An 18849-nucleotide genomic window follows, 5' to 3' on the forward strand; every position below is an offset into this window, starting at 1 on the left:
TCTGCGGGCTATCTCTTCACTCTGTTGATTGTTTCCTTTGCTAGGCATGATCTTTTAGCTTGATATAATTTCATTTGTCAATCTTTGCTTTTGTTGTCTGTTTTTGAGGTCTTATACAATAAATATTTGCCTAGACCAATTTTTTTTTTTTTTATAGTAGTAGTGAAAGAGTTTCAGATCTTAAGATTTAAGTCTTTATTTTGATTTGATTTTTATATACGGTGACAGAATTCTAGTTTCATTCTGCATATGGATACTTAATTTTCTCAGAACCATTATTTAAGAGACAATCCTTTACCTGGTGTTTATACTTGGTACCTTTGTTGAACATTACTTAGATGTAGATGCATAGATTTATTTCTGATTTCTGTGTTTTTTTCCCTGGGTCTGTGTCTGTTTTTATGCTAGTAACATGCTATTTTGGTTACTCTAGCTTTATAGTATATTTTGAGGTCAGGTGATATAATTACTCCAACTTTTTTTTTTTTTCTTTGTCTTTTGGCTAAGAAATGCTTTGGCTGTTTAGCATCTTTTTGGTTCCATTAGAGTTTTAGGATTTTTTTTTTTTTCTGTTTTGTGAAGAATGTTATTGGGTGTTTTTGTTTGTTTTGTTCATCCACTGAGTTCAAACGATCCTCCTGCCTCAGCCTTTTGAGTAGCTGGGACTATAGTATTCATCACCATACCTGGCTAATTTTTTGATTTTTTTTTGTAGAGATGAGGTCTCACTATGTTGTCCTGGCTGGTTTCACTCTCACACTTCTGTCATTGTTTTTTGTTTGTTTGTTTGTTTTGTTTTTAAGACAAAGTCTTCCTCTTTTGCCCAGGCTGGAGTGCAGTGGCATGATCTCGGCTCACTGCAACCTCCACCTCGCAGGTTCGCATGATTCTCCTGCCTCAGCCTTCTGAGTAGCGGGGATTACAGGCATACCCCACCACATCCAGCTAAATTTTGTATTCATAGTAGTGACAGGGTTTTGCCATATTGGCTAGGCTGGTCTCTGACCTCAAGTGATCAACCCATTCAGACTCCCGAAGTGCTGGAATTACAGACATGAGCCACCAGGCCTGGCCTGTCATTGGTATTTTAATAGAGATTACATTGAATCTATAGATTGCTTTTGGTAGTTTCAACATTTTAACAGTAGTAATTCTTTCAATCCATGATAATAGGATACTTTTCCTTTTTTTTTGGTATTCAATTTATTTCATCAGTGTCTTATAGTTTTCATGGTAGAGATCTTTCTCTTCTTTAGTTAAGTTTATTCCTAGGTATTTTATTTTATTTTATTTTATTTTATTTTTGTAGCTACTGTAAATGGGATTGCTTATTTGATTTTTTTTTTCAGATTGCTGCTGGCGTACAGAAATGCTACTGATTTTTGTATGTTGATTTTGTATCCTGTAACTTTACTGAATTTGTTTGAGTGCTAAGTGTTTTTGGTGTCATCTTTAGGGTTTTAACATAAGACTCTGTTATCTGTGTAAAAGTCTAATTTGACTTCTTCCTTTCCAATATGAATTCCTTTTGTATATTGCTGTTGCCTAATTGCTTTTGCTAGAATTTCCAGTACTATATTGAACAAATGTGGTGAAAGTGAGTATCCTAGACTTGTTCCAGATCTTAGAGGAAAGACTTTTAATTCTTTTTCCCTTCCATATGGTGCTAGCTGTAGGTTTGTCAAATATGGCCTTTTTTTATTTTCAGGCATGTTTCTTTTATATCTAGTATGTTCAGAGTTAAAAATCATTGTTAAAAGTGTTTATTGAAATGTACTATCATGACTGTATGGTTTTGGTCTTTATTTCTGTGATTGTGATGTGTCACATTTATTGAATTGTGAATGTTGAACCATCTTTGCATTCCTGGCATGATCATGGTGATTGATCTTTATAATGTTTTATTCAATTCAGTTTGCTACAATGTTTTTTAAGATTTTTGCTTGTATGGTCGTTCTTCAGAGATACTGGCCTGTAGTTGTCATTGTTGTTGTTTTTGTGTCTTTGCCTGTTTTCATTCTCAGATTAATACTAGCCTCATAGAATGAGTTTGGACGTAGTCTCTCCTCTTCAAAATTTATTGGCAGAGTTGGAGTAGGATTGGTATTAATTCTTCTTTTAAATATTTGATAGAATTCAGCAGTGACTCCATGAGGTCTTGGGTTTTTGTTTGATGACAGACTTTTCATTATGGTTTTAATCTTTTTACTCATATTGGTCTGTTCAGGTTTTCCATTTAATCATGATCCAGTCTTAAGAAATGTATCCATTTCTTATGTATTTTTCAATTTTTTTGCATATATTTGTTCATAGTAGTCTCTAATGATCCTTTGTATTTTCATAGTATCAGTTTTAATGTCTTCTTTTTTATCTCTGACTGTATTTATGTTGGTCTCTTCTTAATTACCTAGTGAGAGGTTTGTTAATTTTGTTTATGTTTTCAAAAAGCCAACTTTTCCTTTCATTTTTCTTTTGTGTTTTTGTCTCAATTTTAATTATTCCTGCTTCTTTATTATATGTTTTCTTTTATTAATATTGGGTTTGATTTGTTCTTGCTTTTCTAGTTCTTTAACATGCATTATTAGGTTGTTTATTTGAAGTCTTTCTACCTTTTTGATGTAGCCATTTATTGCAGTAAACTTCCCTCTGCTTTACTGTATCCCATCAGTTTTGGTAATTTAGCATTTCCATTTAAATTTGTTCCAAGAAAGTTTTTAATTTGCTTCTTAATTTCTTTCTTTCTTTTTTTTTTTTTTTGAGACGGAGTCTCGCTCTGTTGCCCGGACTGGAGTGCAGTGGCCGGATCTCAGCTCACCGCAAGCTCCGCCTCCCGGGTTTACGCCATTCTCCTGCCTCAGCCTCCCAAGTAGCTGGGACTACAGGCGCCCGCCACCTCGCCCGGCTAGTTTTTGTATTTTTAGTAGAGACGGGGTTTCACCGTGTTAGCCAGGATGGTCTCGATCTCCTGACCTCGTGATCTGCCTGTCTCGGCCTCCCAAAGTGCTGGGATTACAGGCTTGAGCCACCGCGCCCAGCCTGCTTCTTAATTTCTTCATTGACTTATTGGTCATTCACAAGCATGTTGTTTAATTTCCATGTATATGTACAGTTTTCAGCATTCCTCTTGTTACTGATTTTGAATTTGTTCCTTATGGTCAGAAAAGATACCTGATATGATTTTTACTTTAAAAATTTGATTATGACTTGTTTTCTGGCCTAAGACATAATCTGTTCTGGAGAATGTTCTATGTGCTAATGAAAAGAATGTGTAGTTTGTCACAGTTGGATGAAATATTTTGTAAATGTCAGTTAGGTTCATTTGGTCTAGAGTTTTAGTTTAATTCTGGTTTTTTTGTTGTTGATTTTTCTGCCTACATGCTGTGTTCGTTACTAAGAGCAGGGTGCTGATGTTCCTCAATATTATTGTATTGCAATCTATCTCTTCCTTTAGATATAATAATATTTTCCCTATATATATTTGGGTTCTATGACATTGGTTGCATATAGATTTACAGTTTTTATATCTCTTGAATTGACCCCTTTATCATTAAATAATGCCATTTTTATAGCTTTTTACTTGAAATCTAATAGCTTCTGCTGATCTGTTTTGTTTTCTACTTACATGGAATATCTTTTCCATGTATGTATGTCTTTAAACAAGTGAGTTTCTTGTAGACAGCATATAGTTGGATCCTTTTTTTTTTTTTTTAATTCATTTCGCTTCTCTGTCTTTTAAGTGGGGGATTTAGGCAATTTACATTCGATGGTATTATTGATCAGTAATCACTTACTACCATTTTAAAATTTGTTTTCTGGTTATTTTGTAACTTCCTTCTTCCTTTCTTTCCTACTGTCTTCTTTTGTGGATAAGTGATTTTTTTTTTCACCTGGTATTATATTTTAATTCCTTCCTTTTTATTTTTAGTGAACCTATTATAGGTATTTCTTCATGGTTTCTATTAGCTTACAAAATACATTTTATAGTTATAGAAAGTTATTTTAAACTGATGACAACTTCCCTTTGATTTCAAAGAAAAGAATCAAGCAAGCAAAGTGAAAACTACACTTTAGCTTCATTTCCCCATTTTCTCTTTGTTATCTCAAATTTAATCTTTTAAATATGCCTTTCTCTCAACAGATTGTTGTAGTTATTATTTTTGGTAGACTTTTAGTCTTCATGCTAAAGATACTACATGCCATGATTACAGTTTTTGTGTAGTCTGAATTTGCCTGTGTAGTTACTTATACCAGTGAGTTTTATGCCTTCACAGGATTTTTTTGGATCATTGTTTCTTTTTTTTTTTTTTTTTTTAAATTAACTCAATTTTATGTTTCTTGTTAAACAGGTCTGGTGGTAATGAATTCCCTCAGGTTTTGTTTGAAAACTTTTCTCCTACATGTTTGAAGGATTGCTGTGTTGAGTACAGAGTTCTCTGCTGCAAGTTTTTCCTCTAGCACTTTGAATATGTCACCTCACTTCCTCTTGGCTGCTACATCTGCTGCTACGTCTGCAGCCAGATGTATTGGAGTTTTTTAATATGTTATTTGCTTCTTTTCTCTTGCTGTTTTTAAGATCCTTTCTTTGTCCTTGATGTTTGAAAGTTTGATTATTATACATCTTGGAATAGTCTTATTTGGGTTGAATCTGCTTGGTATTCTTTGACCTTGTACCTGTATATCCATCTTTTTCTAGGTTTAGAAAGTTCTCTTATTATTTCTTCAAATATATTTTTTACACAGTCTCTTTGGCAGCCCCCTCTACAAGGCCGATTACTCATATATTTGTCCCTTTTATCCTATTTTCTAGATCGTGTAAGTGTGCTTCATTTCTTTCATTTATTTTCTTTTTTATCATATGTGAATTTTCTAATAGCCTGTCTTCGAGTTACTGATTCTTTCTTCTGCTTGATCAATTCCACATGGAGACATTCTAATGCATTTCTTATTAATCATTGATGTTTCCAGCTCCAGGATGTGTTTGGTTGTTTAATCGGTTCAGTTTCCATGCTGCCTTTTTTTTTTTCTGAGAAATATCTGAATTCCTTCTCTGTGATTTCTTGAAGTTCATTGAGTATCCCCAAAATAGCTATTTTGAATTTCTTGCTTGAGAGGTTACGTATCTCTATCACTCCACAGTTGGTTACTGGGAACTTATTTAGTAAATTTGGTGAGGTCGTATGTTTTGGATTGTTCTTGATGCCTGTGTATGTTTGTTGATGCCTAGGTATTGAAGAATTAAGTATTTATTCCAGTCTTTGTAGTCTGGCCTTGTTTGTTCCAGTCCTGCAGAGGGTCCTCCAAGAATTGTTGAGGGTACTGAGTATTTACTTAAGCCGGTGGTAATTGTAGCCATTTCAGCACTAGAGGGTACTCCAAGCCCATGTGTGCTGCAGATCCTCGCGATCCAACCCTGATGGACATAGGGAAGATAAGGTTCCCAGGCAAAGTCTTTAGCTTTCTTCTCTCCCTTTTCCCCCAGTGAAAGGGGTCTCTCTCTGCACTGTGTTGCCTGGAGTTGGGGGATGGCTGACTCGGCACGCCTGTGACCATAGCAAGTGACACCTTGCTGGGTTACATTCGAATCCCATGGCATCTCAGATCAGCACGGTACAGGGGCTTGCCCAAGGACCCCGGCCACTATTGCCTGACTGCAACTGATGTTTACGTAAGGCTAAGGCCACTGTAGTCAACAGGCGGTGAAACCTGCCGGGACTGGGACTTGGGTTTGTGCTGCCGGAGCAACATATTTCCTTTTGGCCTAGGGTACGTCTAGAAGGGCCATCCAGAAGCAATGGCCAACTGGGAGCTTTGGGATCCTGCCTGGTGGTTTATTTTACTGTAGCTGGGCTGGTACCCAATTGTAAGAAAAAGTTTCCTCTGTTTACTCTAAGAGGAAGGAATCTCTGCGCTGTATTGCCTGAAGTTGGGAGAGGAGTGATGCAGGCATTCTTTAATAGATACGACCAGATAGTTTCGTGCTGGGTTGCGCTTGGAGTACACAACCTTCGAGAGCAGTGCAGTGGCAGGGTTCACCCAAAGACTGCAGTTGCTGTGGCCTGGATGCCACTGAAATTTATTTGCGGCTCAAGGCCACTTTTGTTAGCCTGTGGTGAACTGGGCCGGGATTTGGGTTCTTTCTGCTGGGGTGGCAAGTTCTCCTCAGCTCCAGGACTTGTTCTAAATGCTCCCTCCAAGGGCACTTGTGCGATTCTGCCTGGTGTTAGTGTTCCACTCTAAGCACATATTCTTTCTTCTGGCTGTGCTCTCTAAGGTTGGGTGAGGAGTGGTGTAGACAATGCTGTTCTTTTCATCCTCTTCAATGCATCTTTTCTTGTTACTATGCTAAAACTAGGTATTGTGATCTCTCACATGATGTTTTAATTTTTTGTGTAAATAGTTGTTCGAAGTTGATGTTCTTGCCAGGGACATGATCACAGGAGATTCTCTTTCACCATCTTGCTCCGCCTTCCCTAAATCATTCTCTCTTTCAATATTTTAAAGGCACTGCTTTTTTGCCTCCTCCCCTTCACTGTTTCCATTGAGAAATATATCATTCTCATCTTTGATTTTCTGTGCATAATGTAGCATTTTTTCACTTGCTGCTTAAGTATTTTTTAACACTTGTTATGTGCAATTAAATTATGGTTTTTTTGGTGTGTTTTTCTTTGTGTCTCTTTCGTTTTGAGGTTAGTTGAGGGCCTGGGGGACTTTTGGCCATTATTTTTCAAATATTTTTACTGTTCCCTCCTTTCTCTAGACAGCTTCAAGAATTTCTGTTCCCAATATATTAGGCAACTTAAAATTGTCATACAGTTAGTTCACTTATGTTCTTTCCTTTAATTTTAATTTTATTTTTTCCCTGTGTTTTATTTTGTATTCCTTATATTATTGTGCATTCAAGTTTACTTGTCTTCTACAATGTCAAATCTGCTCTTTATAGAATTCAGTGTATTTTTTAAACATCGCAGACATTGTAGTTTTTATGACTAGAATTTTAATTTGGGACTTAAAAAGATACATTCTATGCTCTATGTAACTTTTAAAACATATAGAACACAGTTATAATTATTGTTTCAATATTCTCCTTTGGTAATTCTAACCCCCCTTGAGTCCAGGTTAGTTTTGCTTGGTTACTGTCATTACGGTATGTGGGTTTTTTTTTTCTTTCTCTTTTTGTACTTTTTTCATGTGTGGTAGCTTAGGTTGGATGACAGGTGTTATATATTTTACTTTGTTGGATGTTGGCTATTTTTGTGTTTCTGTAACTGTTCTTGAGCTTTCAGATGTAGTTAAGCTACATGGAAACAGTTTGATACTTTTGCACATTCTTTCAGGGTTTGTTAGGTGTGTTTGGAGCAATGCTCAGTTTTAACACTAATTATTCTCCTCTACAGAGGAAAGACTGAGTCTTTAACCAATATCCCGTGAATTATGAGTTTTTCCAGTCTTGCTAGTAGGAACAGCTATTTTCTTTCTAATTCTTTTAGATGTTCTTTTTTTTCCTTTAATCCCATTCCCTTGAGTATTTTTCTCACATGTATGTTCACTGATCATTACTGAACTGAAGACTTGAAGAAACCCCTAGAATTCTGTTGGGTTCTGCCTCTGTGCAGCTTTCTGTATCAACTCTGTCTCTTTATATGTTGAGGGTTAGCCTGATGGGGATGGTTTATGGAAGAAGGATGGAGCCAGAGGCACTACTCCCCACTTATCTCATATTTTCCTTAAGTCTGAGGATTTGTAAAGATAATAAAATATAATCTAGATTTTAGCTCAAGGAAGACATCCCTGGATTTCTTTCATTAGTTTTTCTACATTTTTATTCAAGCAAGAGACTTGTCATGTATAAAGCTTGCCTATATTCTAAATAAAAAGACTATGGAATTTAATTTTTTTTTTTTTCAAATTTGATCATCATGCTTAGTTGCCTTATGTAGAAGTCTTTTGTTCTCAACAGGTACTAAATACATTGATTTATCATAGCCCAAAAGGATTAATCTCAATGAAAGCTGGTCTTACTAAGCTTATGAAATAGAATAATGAGAACACAAATATTACATAGCTTATGATTTAATTATAAAGCTATTTAAAAATTCTCTTAATGATCTTTTAAGAGAACACAATAAAATAACCTTTTGTTTTAATTTTGAGGCTCTTTCATGTGGAGCCATCCTTAACATTTAATTAATTCTCTTGAGGTACATTTAGGACATAGAGAATAAATGAAGGGCAGGACATATGGAAGTACCAACACAACAAAATTTTATGAAATATTGGTTCTCTTTGTTTCCTTTTAAGATGATACCCTCTTAATAAATAAAAGCCATATATTTAGTCAAGTGAAAAAATAATGACTTTATAAGGAAACAATTACTTTGTAATGATTGGATAGTGATAGTAGAAAGACATTAAAAGTAATTTACAATAAGGATTATTTTAAACGTCAAAGTGTGGCAACTTTAACTTTTTGTTTCTTTTGCTTTTTGGTAAGAAAAATATATTACAACCTGCTTAATCACTAATTTTGAAAAAAATAAATAATGTACATTTTCCATAATTGTATTATTTAACTTAAAATGTAACATGAATTTTTTCACTTCATAAATTATCAGATTTTAAGCATAATGACATAATTTTATAATGGTTATAAAGGAAAGTGATTTTTAAAAATTTTATTTTATTTTTAGAAAGTGATTCTTAAGCAAGTTCTTTGAAATATATTAATATACATTGCCAATTTGGGGGTTGTTTCTCTTCGGGAATCTCTGGGTGAGTTCACAAGTTCTTTATATTCTGAAATATATTACAGCAGTCTTGAAAGTGAGGTAGTATATCACTAATGTGGAAGGAATGCTTTTTGGGAGTAAGTGGTGTGAATAACTTCAAGGGCAAAGTTTTTAGTAATGTGTTCTTAAAACTGATCTACTTTAGAATACTTTCTTTTTTGTGAATCTTTCTTTTTCAACTCACTTTTACAATTGTTCTATTTTTCAAAAGAAAGGTACATTCCTCAACCTTACCTATTCTGAATCTAGTTTTTATATAGTACATTGGCTCAGGGTGTAGAAATCTCTGGGGCACCACACAAAGTGACAATTCCAGAATGTGTTGTCCTTAGGGAGAGTTCAGAGGCAAAGCAATGAGAGGGTTTGTAAGAAATATAGAAGGGGGCAGTGCCTTATTTAATTCAGGCAACAGATTTTTGGCAAGATTCTATTGCCTCTTCGATTGTTTTTAGAATTAGAAATTGAATGTGAGATGGCCATTTGTGAATCATTATAATAGCTATTTTAATTTAAAAATGGAGTTGGACTCTTTTTGATAGGAAGCCACATTTGATGGTTTAACAGTGTGGAGTGGTTTGCCAAATGGGTTATACAGTAGACATTTTCTATATATATTCCGTGTATAAGCTAAATATGCAGTTCCGAGATTTGATGAAAATATATCGGGCAGGTGCAGTGGCTCAAGCCTGTAATCACAGCACTTTCGGAGGCCAAGGTGGGGTGGATCGCTTGAGCTCAGGAGTTTGAGATCAGGCTGGGCAACATGGTGAAACCTCATCTCTATCAAAAATATAAAAAATTAGCCAGGCGTGGTGGTGAGTGCCTGTGGTCCCAGCTACTTGGGAGGCTGAGGTGGGAGGATCGCTTGAGCCTGGGAGGTGGCGGATGGAGTAAGCCAAGATCTGCCACTGCACTCCAGCCTGAGCAACAGAGCCAGACCCCATCTGAAATATATATATATCACACTTTTAAAATGTACTTGTACAATATACAATATATCTGAAAATGCATCCTAACCATTTAAACTTTAATTTTCATTTTTTTTTTAAGAGATGTGGTTTCACTCTGTTACCCAGGTTAGAGTGCAGAGGTACAGTCACAGCTCATTGGAGCCTTGAACTTATGGGCTCAAGGAATCCTCCTGCTTCAGCCTCCTGAGTAGCAGAGATTACAGGTGCACACCACCTCACCCACTTAATTTCTAAACTTTTTTTTTTTTTTTGTAGAGACATGGTCATGCCACCTTGCCCAGGAAATAGTCTTGAACCCCTGGACTCAAACAATCCTCTTGCCTTGGCCTCCCAAAGTGCTGGGATTTCAGGTGTGAGCCACCATGCCTGACTTAAAACTTAAATGTTAATTTAAAAATGTGTGAGGAGTATATAGTTTTAGAGATTTATTTTAGATTAGAGATAAAATACTTGTAGCTCACTGGACATATGGCAAAGGCAAGGTATGCTTGGTTATTGGTACATCTACATTTGAAAGCTGCTTTTGGTATCCACTTGTTCCTAATCTCTTGGTGTCAAGGATTCTGCTTAGTACATGATGTGCTCATCAGTAGTTAAGCTCCTTATTGGTAGATAAGGTGAGTACCAAGTTAGATAGATTTCATTTAGCATATATAAGGAAGATTAATCATAGAATCTATAATGAATTCTAATCGTAATAGGAGACTATACAACAGTTTAAGATATAAAACATTCATGATACCACCAAAACTGCAGGATGGCAAAACAGTCTGTAGATACAGGAGCACAAAGGAAATGGAAAGCAGGCAAGACATGTAAGGTGGGTTAGTCATTGGTCATGAATTCCTTTGTCCCTTTTAAATGGAATACCTAGTTAACTTCACCCAATTTCTTTTCAGAGATTCCTAACAGAAACCTTTAATTTCAAACATAAGCAAAAAGTAAATGAACAATGAAAGAATGTTTTTTGAAGTTAAAATAAAAGTATAGTAATAATCCTTATTTTAAACTTATTTTATGTTAAAATCCATTAAATAGGACATTGGATTTTTCTCCCCCTCCCCTCCCCTCCCGTCCCCTCCCCTCTCCTTTCCTTATCTTACCTTTCCTTTCCTTTCTTTTTGATGGATTATCACTCTTGCCCAGGCTGTAGTGCAGTGGTGAAATCTTGGCTCATTGCAACCTCTACCTCCCGGGTTCAAGTGATTCTCCTGCTTCAGCCTCCTGAGTAGCTGGGATTACAGGCGCGCACCACCATGCTTAGCTAATATTTGTATTTTTAGTAGAGATGAGGTTTCACCACGTTGGCCAGGCTGGTCTCGAACTACTGACCTCAGGTGATCTGCCTGCCTCGGCCTCCCAAAGTGCTGGGTTTACAGGCATGAGCCACCATGCCCGGCCTAATGTCTTGTGTTTCTAAGTTCTTTGTAGTAAATATATTAGAATACTGCTGAATCCCACTTAGTCCAAACAGACTTTCTATGTATTTCCTGTTGCTGGAAGAACCCCCAAATCTACAGCTCCTATAATTTTCAACTTTTTAATTGGCCCCACTATCTACTTTGTCATCTAAGCCAGAAAGGTAGGAATCATCTCAGATTTCTTTCCTTTCCCAACATTTTTTGATTTTATCATTTCCTCTTTCTCTATGTAAACTACAGGTACTGTCTCTTTTAGGTTCTCATCTTCTGTCACTTAGACTAAGGCCAGTCTTCTAATTGGTCTCTCTGCTTCAGTTTTGGCCTGTTAATCACATCCTTCAAATACTGCTGTAGTGATTTGTAAAATGCAAATTTGGTTATTTTTACCTTCTGCTTAAAAATGATTCAGTGATTCCTTATCACCAGAGAGAGTCACCACTCTCTGATGTATTCCTTGCCTAACTGTAGGCATGAGATGAGCTTCACTCCATTCTAGATGTCTTAACTGGATTATACTACTTGCACTTCTCTTATCTCTGCCTTTTTTTTCTTTTTTTTTTCCTGAAATACTTCTTTTATTCCCTCTAGATCCCACTCCCAGTCCACAATTCTTACCCACTTGATGAGCACTTACTTATTTTTCTGGATTTAAGCATCATCTCCTTTATGATGCTTTCTTTGGGTATCTCATGTGAATTAACTACTCACTTTTTTGTGCCACACTGGATTCTTCAGACCTTCAGTCTAGTACTCTTAAAAGTTTGTTATTATTAGTTGATTAGATCTGTTTAATTCCCCTTGACTGCTGTAGGCTTCTATGTGATTGGCACATAATGGGTCAGTGAATTAATGGAAGAAATAAGTCTAGTGTACTTACCATGGGCATGTTATTGTGGGGTAAGCATTGCGTTTAAGTACAGCTCTATGCTGTAGCTCAGCACTGTGATAATGTTTTATGGAAGATGGCAATCTAAATTTGTGGATGAATTAAAAATATAAACTATACAGATAGAATTTAATTGTTGTTATTCTTGGATAAAAGAAGACCAGCCCTGAGAGAGAATATTGTAGTGGGGTGAAAGGTATTTTTGGGTTGATTAGAGAAGGTAGTCAAGAAGTGAAAGGCAAGTGATGGTAGTTTAACTACATAGAATATAGAGCACTGATATAGAGGGAGGGATCAGAAAAATGGAATATTCTATCTGAAGAAGGATTCTGAGGGGAAATTAACATTAGTTTCCTAGGAGACTGGGGAACTAATCATGGAAAATTGCACAAAGAATAATTATTGACAGATGATTTTGTCATATGTAGTCTGAAATGGTGCCATGACAATCAAGAGGAAATATAAGAGGGGGAAAATAATAGAATCAGTGATATGTGATAATAAGAAGGTAGATTTGGGAGTAATACTTAAAGTAAATTGGTCTTGTGGAGAGGAAGGGTGACTGATTATTAGAAGTGATAAGATGGTAAGGATGGCCATAAGGATGGTTGATTATGAGAAAAAAGTAGTTGGTATACAGTTTTTTTAGATAATAAAATAGGATAAAATGTTAATAACTATTTAAAAGAAATTTTAACACATAATTATATTACTAAATTTTTAATGACTATTCCTGGGCATACTTCAAGTTACCACTGGAGTTTCCAGGTCTAGTTATTATGACCTAAAATAATTAGCTGATCAATTAAATTATAGAGAAAAGAGATATAAAATCAACCAAGGACATTGGCATTATATAGAGGCAACACTATCGAGTGGCTGTAGTGCAAGATCTGAAGTGAGACAAGATGTTGTTTTTGTTTTTAATTTTATTTTAAGTTTCAGGATACGTGTACAGGATGTGCAGGTTTGTTACATAGGTAAATGTGTGCCATGGTGGTTTGCTGCACCTATCAGCCCATCACCTAGGTATTAAGCCCACATGCATTAGCTATTTTTCCTGAGGCTTTACGTCCCCCACCCCTACTGCCTACCCCCCACCAACAGGCCCCAGTGTATGGTGTGTTGTTCCCGTCCCTGTGTCCGTGTGTTCTCATTGTTCAGCTCCCAAAAATGTGGAATTTTAAGATAGGACTGTGCAATTGTCTTTCCTCTGAGTCACAAATGCTGTACTATCACCCATATTTCAAAGAAACAGTGATATCTCAAAACACATGATTTGGTTTTTAATTATTGTAACTTCTTGTATCAGTCATTATTATTGCATTATCACTTTCACTGTTATTATTACTTTATGTTAAAGAAAAGAGAAATGAAACAATTGAGTTTACTTTGTAGTTTATTTAAATGACCTTTTGACTAAAATGCGTATTTTCTTATTTTCTTTTCCACACTTATCATATTGGGAAACAGTGACCCCAAATTACCAGTGGTAATCATAATGACTTTAAAAAGGTTTTCTTTTTAGTTATATTAAGTATAAAAGACTTCTGAAAAAATTGGGACAGAGATAAACTTCAGAAGCAATATGTATAATTCATGTAAAATTACATTTTATCGACTTTTAATAGTATATGATGAAATTAAACATTGATGCTATGTTTTTTATTGTCTTTGTATATAAAACTTTTTTCTTAAACATTTTTAAGTCTTTTGAGCTCAGTGTTTAACTGATTTTGTTTGTAGAAAGAGCATTCTTTTTTTTTCCAATGTTTGGATATTTAATTGCTTTTATGGAAATTATTTTGTTTATGTATCTTAATATATTCTCTTATGTAGCATGCTTTTGCTTGAATTGAATGAAATGTATGGAAAAAAATTCCCCCCCTAAAATTTTTTAAAATCTAAAATTTTAGATTTCAGTCAAAATGTAATTTAGACGTTTTCAGAATTTTAATTTCACTAAAAAAACTTGTAAAAACTCTTATTTGTTTTAAGAATGGAATTAATTATTTCTTTTTTGTTTTGTCTTTTCTGTCTTTTCTAACTTGCTTTCGTGGATATTCACTCCAGGAGGACAAAGTGGTTAGAGTCTTTTTTTCTGTCTAATATTAGTTTTTCCTTATTGTTGTTATTGCCAGTTTTAATTTTATAGCTATATTTGATTGATATACTTCTCAGTGTTTTGTTATAGTTATGATGCATGGTCATTGCTAAACATTATGGCATATTTAAGCATGCTATCTGCTTTTACTGAAAAACTTACATTAAATTATTTACACTTTTTATATTATAGATAAAAAATTGATTATTTGATTTTTAAAGAGGCTTGCCTTTTTAGAATTTTTTTCAAGGAGACCTCATAGCATTACTCATTGTGATAAAATTTCTATAATCTTCTATTATGCTAAACTCATCGTTGCACTGATAAGGTTTTAAAATCTTATCTTTCTGACTTAGTATAAAGGTTTAACTGTTGTAATAATGAAGTAATAACACTGAATACGAATTTTCTGAAGTATGTATTTGGCAGTTGATTATAAGTATTTCATGTATTTTATTTTTCTCATATGTTTTAGAATTTGGTAAAATATTTATCTTGTTATCTTCATGTTAAATATTGGATATATTTATACTTTAAAAATAATCAGGTGGATACTACTAGACTACAGGCTAGGTTTTAATAATCTGTTAGTGTATGCCCTTAGTGATCTGATTTGAATTTGGATTTGCCATGGAGACTGATGACTCCCTGCAAATACAGATAAAAATCCTTTTATCTGATTCTTTTGGATGAGTCAGACTTAAACTTGAGGACTTTTCAAGTTTACCCATTTCAAATTGGCATAAAACTCAAAGAGAATATCATTCAGCTGATAGTTTCTAAATAGTGTCTTCTTTTTTTTTTCTTTTACCAGCTGGAGCCTTTTTCTTCCCCTCCAAGTCTTTAGTTACTCAGTTGGGGATGATGTAGATGGTGGCAAATATTGAATGTGGGCTTAGAATACAATCTCTGAGTAGAAGAAAGGTTACTGCAATTTCTTTCTTTTTCTTTCCTTTAAAAAAAAAACCTGTAGGAATCCTACCAAATTTTAGATGCAATTTTGAAGATACATGGGTCAATTTCTGTAGACATGTCCCAGACTATGCATCATCCTTGATCTGGGGCAGGTTCCCTAGAGAACCTATAAGCTATCTACCAGCCCACCTGATTTTCTGACTCACAAGCAGCATAATTCAGGCAATTTATAACCTTTAGAATATCTGGTGCTGCGTTTGTGTACAGAGTTAATGCAGGATGCATAATGGTCTAATTATTGTTTGTGGCTTCCGTAATGAATTCTGACACCTGCCCCAGAAATGAGGCACTTAATGATGATAAAACCCAGCTCTAGAAATGACTTTTATGTATTGATAAGATTTCATAATTTAGCAGTCTATATTGTAAACTAAAGATTGACTACAAGATAAAAGTATAATTTTGTGTGGATTTGGGACATTGCAAATAAAATTCAGCAGGCCTTTTTATAATACTATATACATCACTGTTCAATAGAACTTTCAGCAATGATGAAAATGTTTTACATCTTCACTATCCGATTCAGTATGTTCTAGTCACATATAGCTATTGAACACTTGAAAAGTGGCTAGTTGACTGAGAAACTGAATTTTAAATTTTCTTTAATTTTAATTAATTTTAATTTAAATAACCACATGTGGCTAATGGTTAAAGTAAACCTAAGTCTAGATAGCAAATTCTATGAGTTTTCAACTTCTAAGGCAATATAGAAGCTCTTGAACTCATGCTAGCAATATGATGTATATTCTAGCAGTGGATGTGAATGCCATACAGACTCTAAGAAGAGTATACTTGTTAGTCCCAGTCGTATCTAATGCCAAGGAGGATAATGGGCAAGGGACATTCTGTCAAGGTAGAATCAAGGGATATGAAAGACAGTCACCAAGGGAAAATATCTAGATAGCTCAATCAGGGGCAGCCAGATAGGCTAACCAATGAAACTAAGCTATTGTTCATATATGGGTTGCTGTGTGCTGTGGACAGTTGTTGCTGTATATTTATGATTGTTCGTATTTATGAATGAGAGTTTTTATTACAGTTACCCTGTTTTTTCTCAATCATTGTGTATTAGGTGAATTGGGAACAGGTATAATTTGTCTTCTAGTGTATAGTTGAGTGGTTCACAATGATGCACACTGGGCCATGATGGTAAGATTTGTTTTTCCTCAGAGATCCTGGATTTGGAATTAGATTTTATAACTAGATGAAACTTTGGGATTACCTCCTTTAGGGAGGAGGTGAATGTATTACATGCAAAATATACATATGGAATGTTGAAGAGCTGAAAAAGGAGACTGTTATCGACTCTGCTCAATGGCTCAACAGCCTTTTTTGTGTGGGGGGGTGGGGAGGAAGGTGGGGGTCACTCACTCTGTTGCTCAGGCTGGAGTGCAGTGGTGTGATCTCAGCTTACTGCAACCTCCACCTCCCGAGTTCAAGCGATTCTCCTGCCTCAGCCTCCCAAGTGGCTGGGATTACAGGTGCCCATCACCACCCCCGGGTACTTTTTTTGTGTGTGTATTTTTAGTAGAGACAGAGTTTCACCATGTTGGCCCGGCTGATCTAGAATGCCTTGGCCTCCTAAAGTGCTGGGATTACAGGCGTGAGCGACTGCGCCCCTCCTCCAACAGACATTTTTAACTTCCTTCCCTCTTGCAGTCCCCACTGGAAGAATATAAACTATTCTTAGCTTTCCGTGTAACTGGGAATGGCTGTGTGACACAGTTCTAGCAAATGAGTTATAAGAAAGTATTTGAGGACTGCTGGGAGGTCGTGAGTTAAAAAAAGGATGTAGCTGGCACAACCTTTTAGTGCAAAAGTAATGTTTTGACTTGACCAGCCATTTGTGATGATGAAGTAAGGGCCAAGAGCACTGGAGTTATTAGTCATGACATTGTTGAGCCACTGATTCGATGTAATCAGATACTTTTCCCAATGTCAGAAAAATATTCCCTTCCCAAATTTGTTTCTGTCACCAGTAGTAAATGTTTTTTTGCTTCTTATACCTAAAAATACTCCTAATGGAAACACTAGTAAGATATGCAGTGTGCAGCAGGGAAGCCATATAAACATCTAGAGTTGATTTTCTTCAGAAATGCAGAAGTGCAGTAAAGGAAGTGCATGATGATCATTGCCCAGTACTCATCTATATGTTTTTGCCTCTATACATGTTTTAAGAAGTAGGATCATTTAACATACTTTCTCATTTATTACATATAAATAGCCTCAGGCTGTTAGTAGTAAATTACTATGAACATGTTGGTCTTAGAGATTGAATTTTTCCTCAGTTATGAATTATTCTATTTTATATAGGATCAAAATAAAGAGAATTGAAATTTTTTAAACATAATTTTACATTTTCCAGACCTTTTAGGATGCATAGAGCAAATAAGTAAACTTACGCTTTATGGTAAATTATTTTCTCACAGGCCAGAACATGTATCTAACTGTTCATCTATTACTAAATACTGACCTTGGCATGTCTAGTGAGAACCACATGAAATTAAAGTTTTGGAACAAAATTAAGCCCATTTCACTGTCTAGAGTGAATATCATGTCTAGAGGCATATCATCTGTTTATAGAAAGACAACTTTAATATGGGTGTTAAATTATTCCTTTTTCTCTTTTTACAACAGTTATTAGTTTTCTTAGGATATTGGTATCTCTTGAGACAACACTAGATAAAAATTTCACTTGTTATTAACAGGTTGTTAACTTTTATTGTACATGAATAATGTTACTAATGATCATGATTATTGAAATGAAGATTGTGGAAGGGTGATATATGATCTGCAGTAATTCTCACATTTCAGAAGCATACAAGTTATCTCTTGGTTTGCAGCTGCAGCTACGATATTCAGAGGAAGGTGCTCTGTGTTTTCAATGTAATCTCTTTCTGATTAAGCACATTATACCTTCATAATTTAAGCACATAGGCCTTCATAACCTATGTATTCTTCTAGCTGCTCATTGTTATTCTCATATAGAGTTGCAATTTAGCATATACTTAAAAGTATTTTTCACATTACATCATTTTTGATTATTCCATTTCATCTGGGCAATGGCTGTGTGGAGCTGGAGCTTCATTCTAGTAAATACTGACTTAACAGTGGTAGATTAATTTATTTTAATTTGCACTTCTATTTATTAATACAGTAACATGTAAATCACCTTAACAAAATCGTTCTAGAAACTGAATATAACAGTCTGTCATAGCAAACTCATAAAAAAATCGCAAGTTTATATATTACTACTACCATTAGACCTATTGTATTGTAAACCTGACGAAGACCAGCATTCTTACATTGTTTAACTAGGAAATTAGACAAACATCCAGAGTATTTTATCAGCAACATAGAAGTATTTTGGACTGTATTATTCAGACAGCATACTATTCAATAAGAATATGGGACAAAATGAATCTAGAAGGCTAGAAGAGTTTTGAGTAGTTTAAAAGACAGAAAGAGACTACTGACTATTTGTTTGAATATATTATACATTATGAATCTTTTTTCTAAACTTAGAATGTATAATTCTAAGTTCAGAAATTATAATTTTAAAAATTATATATTTTATATATAAAAATTTATATATTAAAAATTATATATTTTATATATTTTAAAATGATTTTTATTATAAAATTTAATTATAAAATTTAAAATTATAATTATAAAATTATAATTTTAATTCTAAGTTTAGAAATTA

The 18849-nt window shown here is 34.7% G+C and overlaps 1 protein-coding gene across 19 annotated transcripts in view; it reads left to right on the forward strand.

Moving 5' to 3' along the window:
- RIMS2 (regulating synaptic membrane exocytosis 2) overlaps window positions 1-18849 on the forward strand; it is a 792768-nt gene that overhangs the window by 214246 nt on the left and 559673 nt on the right. For 7 of the 19 annotated variants that reach the window (XM_030937589.1, XM_030937577.1, XM_030937588.1 and 4 more), the window contains one exon: window positions 14138-14149. The exons of the other annotated variants lie outside the window; for them this stretch is intronic. In XM_030937589.1, coding sequence (XP_030793449.1) covers window positions 14138-14149 — 12 coding nt within the window. The remainder of the gene's footprint in view (window positions 1-14137; window positions 14150-18849) is intronic. 19 annotated transcript variants of the gene reach the window in all.

Source organism: Rhinopithecus roxellana, chromosome 9, assembly GCF_007565055.1.
Source record: "Rhinopithecus roxellana isolate Shanxi Qingling chromosome 9, ASM756505v1, whole genome shotgun sequence".
NCBI classification, from domain to species: Eukaryota; Metazoa; Chordata; class Mammalia; order Primates; family Cercopithecidae; genus Rhinopithecus; species Rhinopithecus roxellana.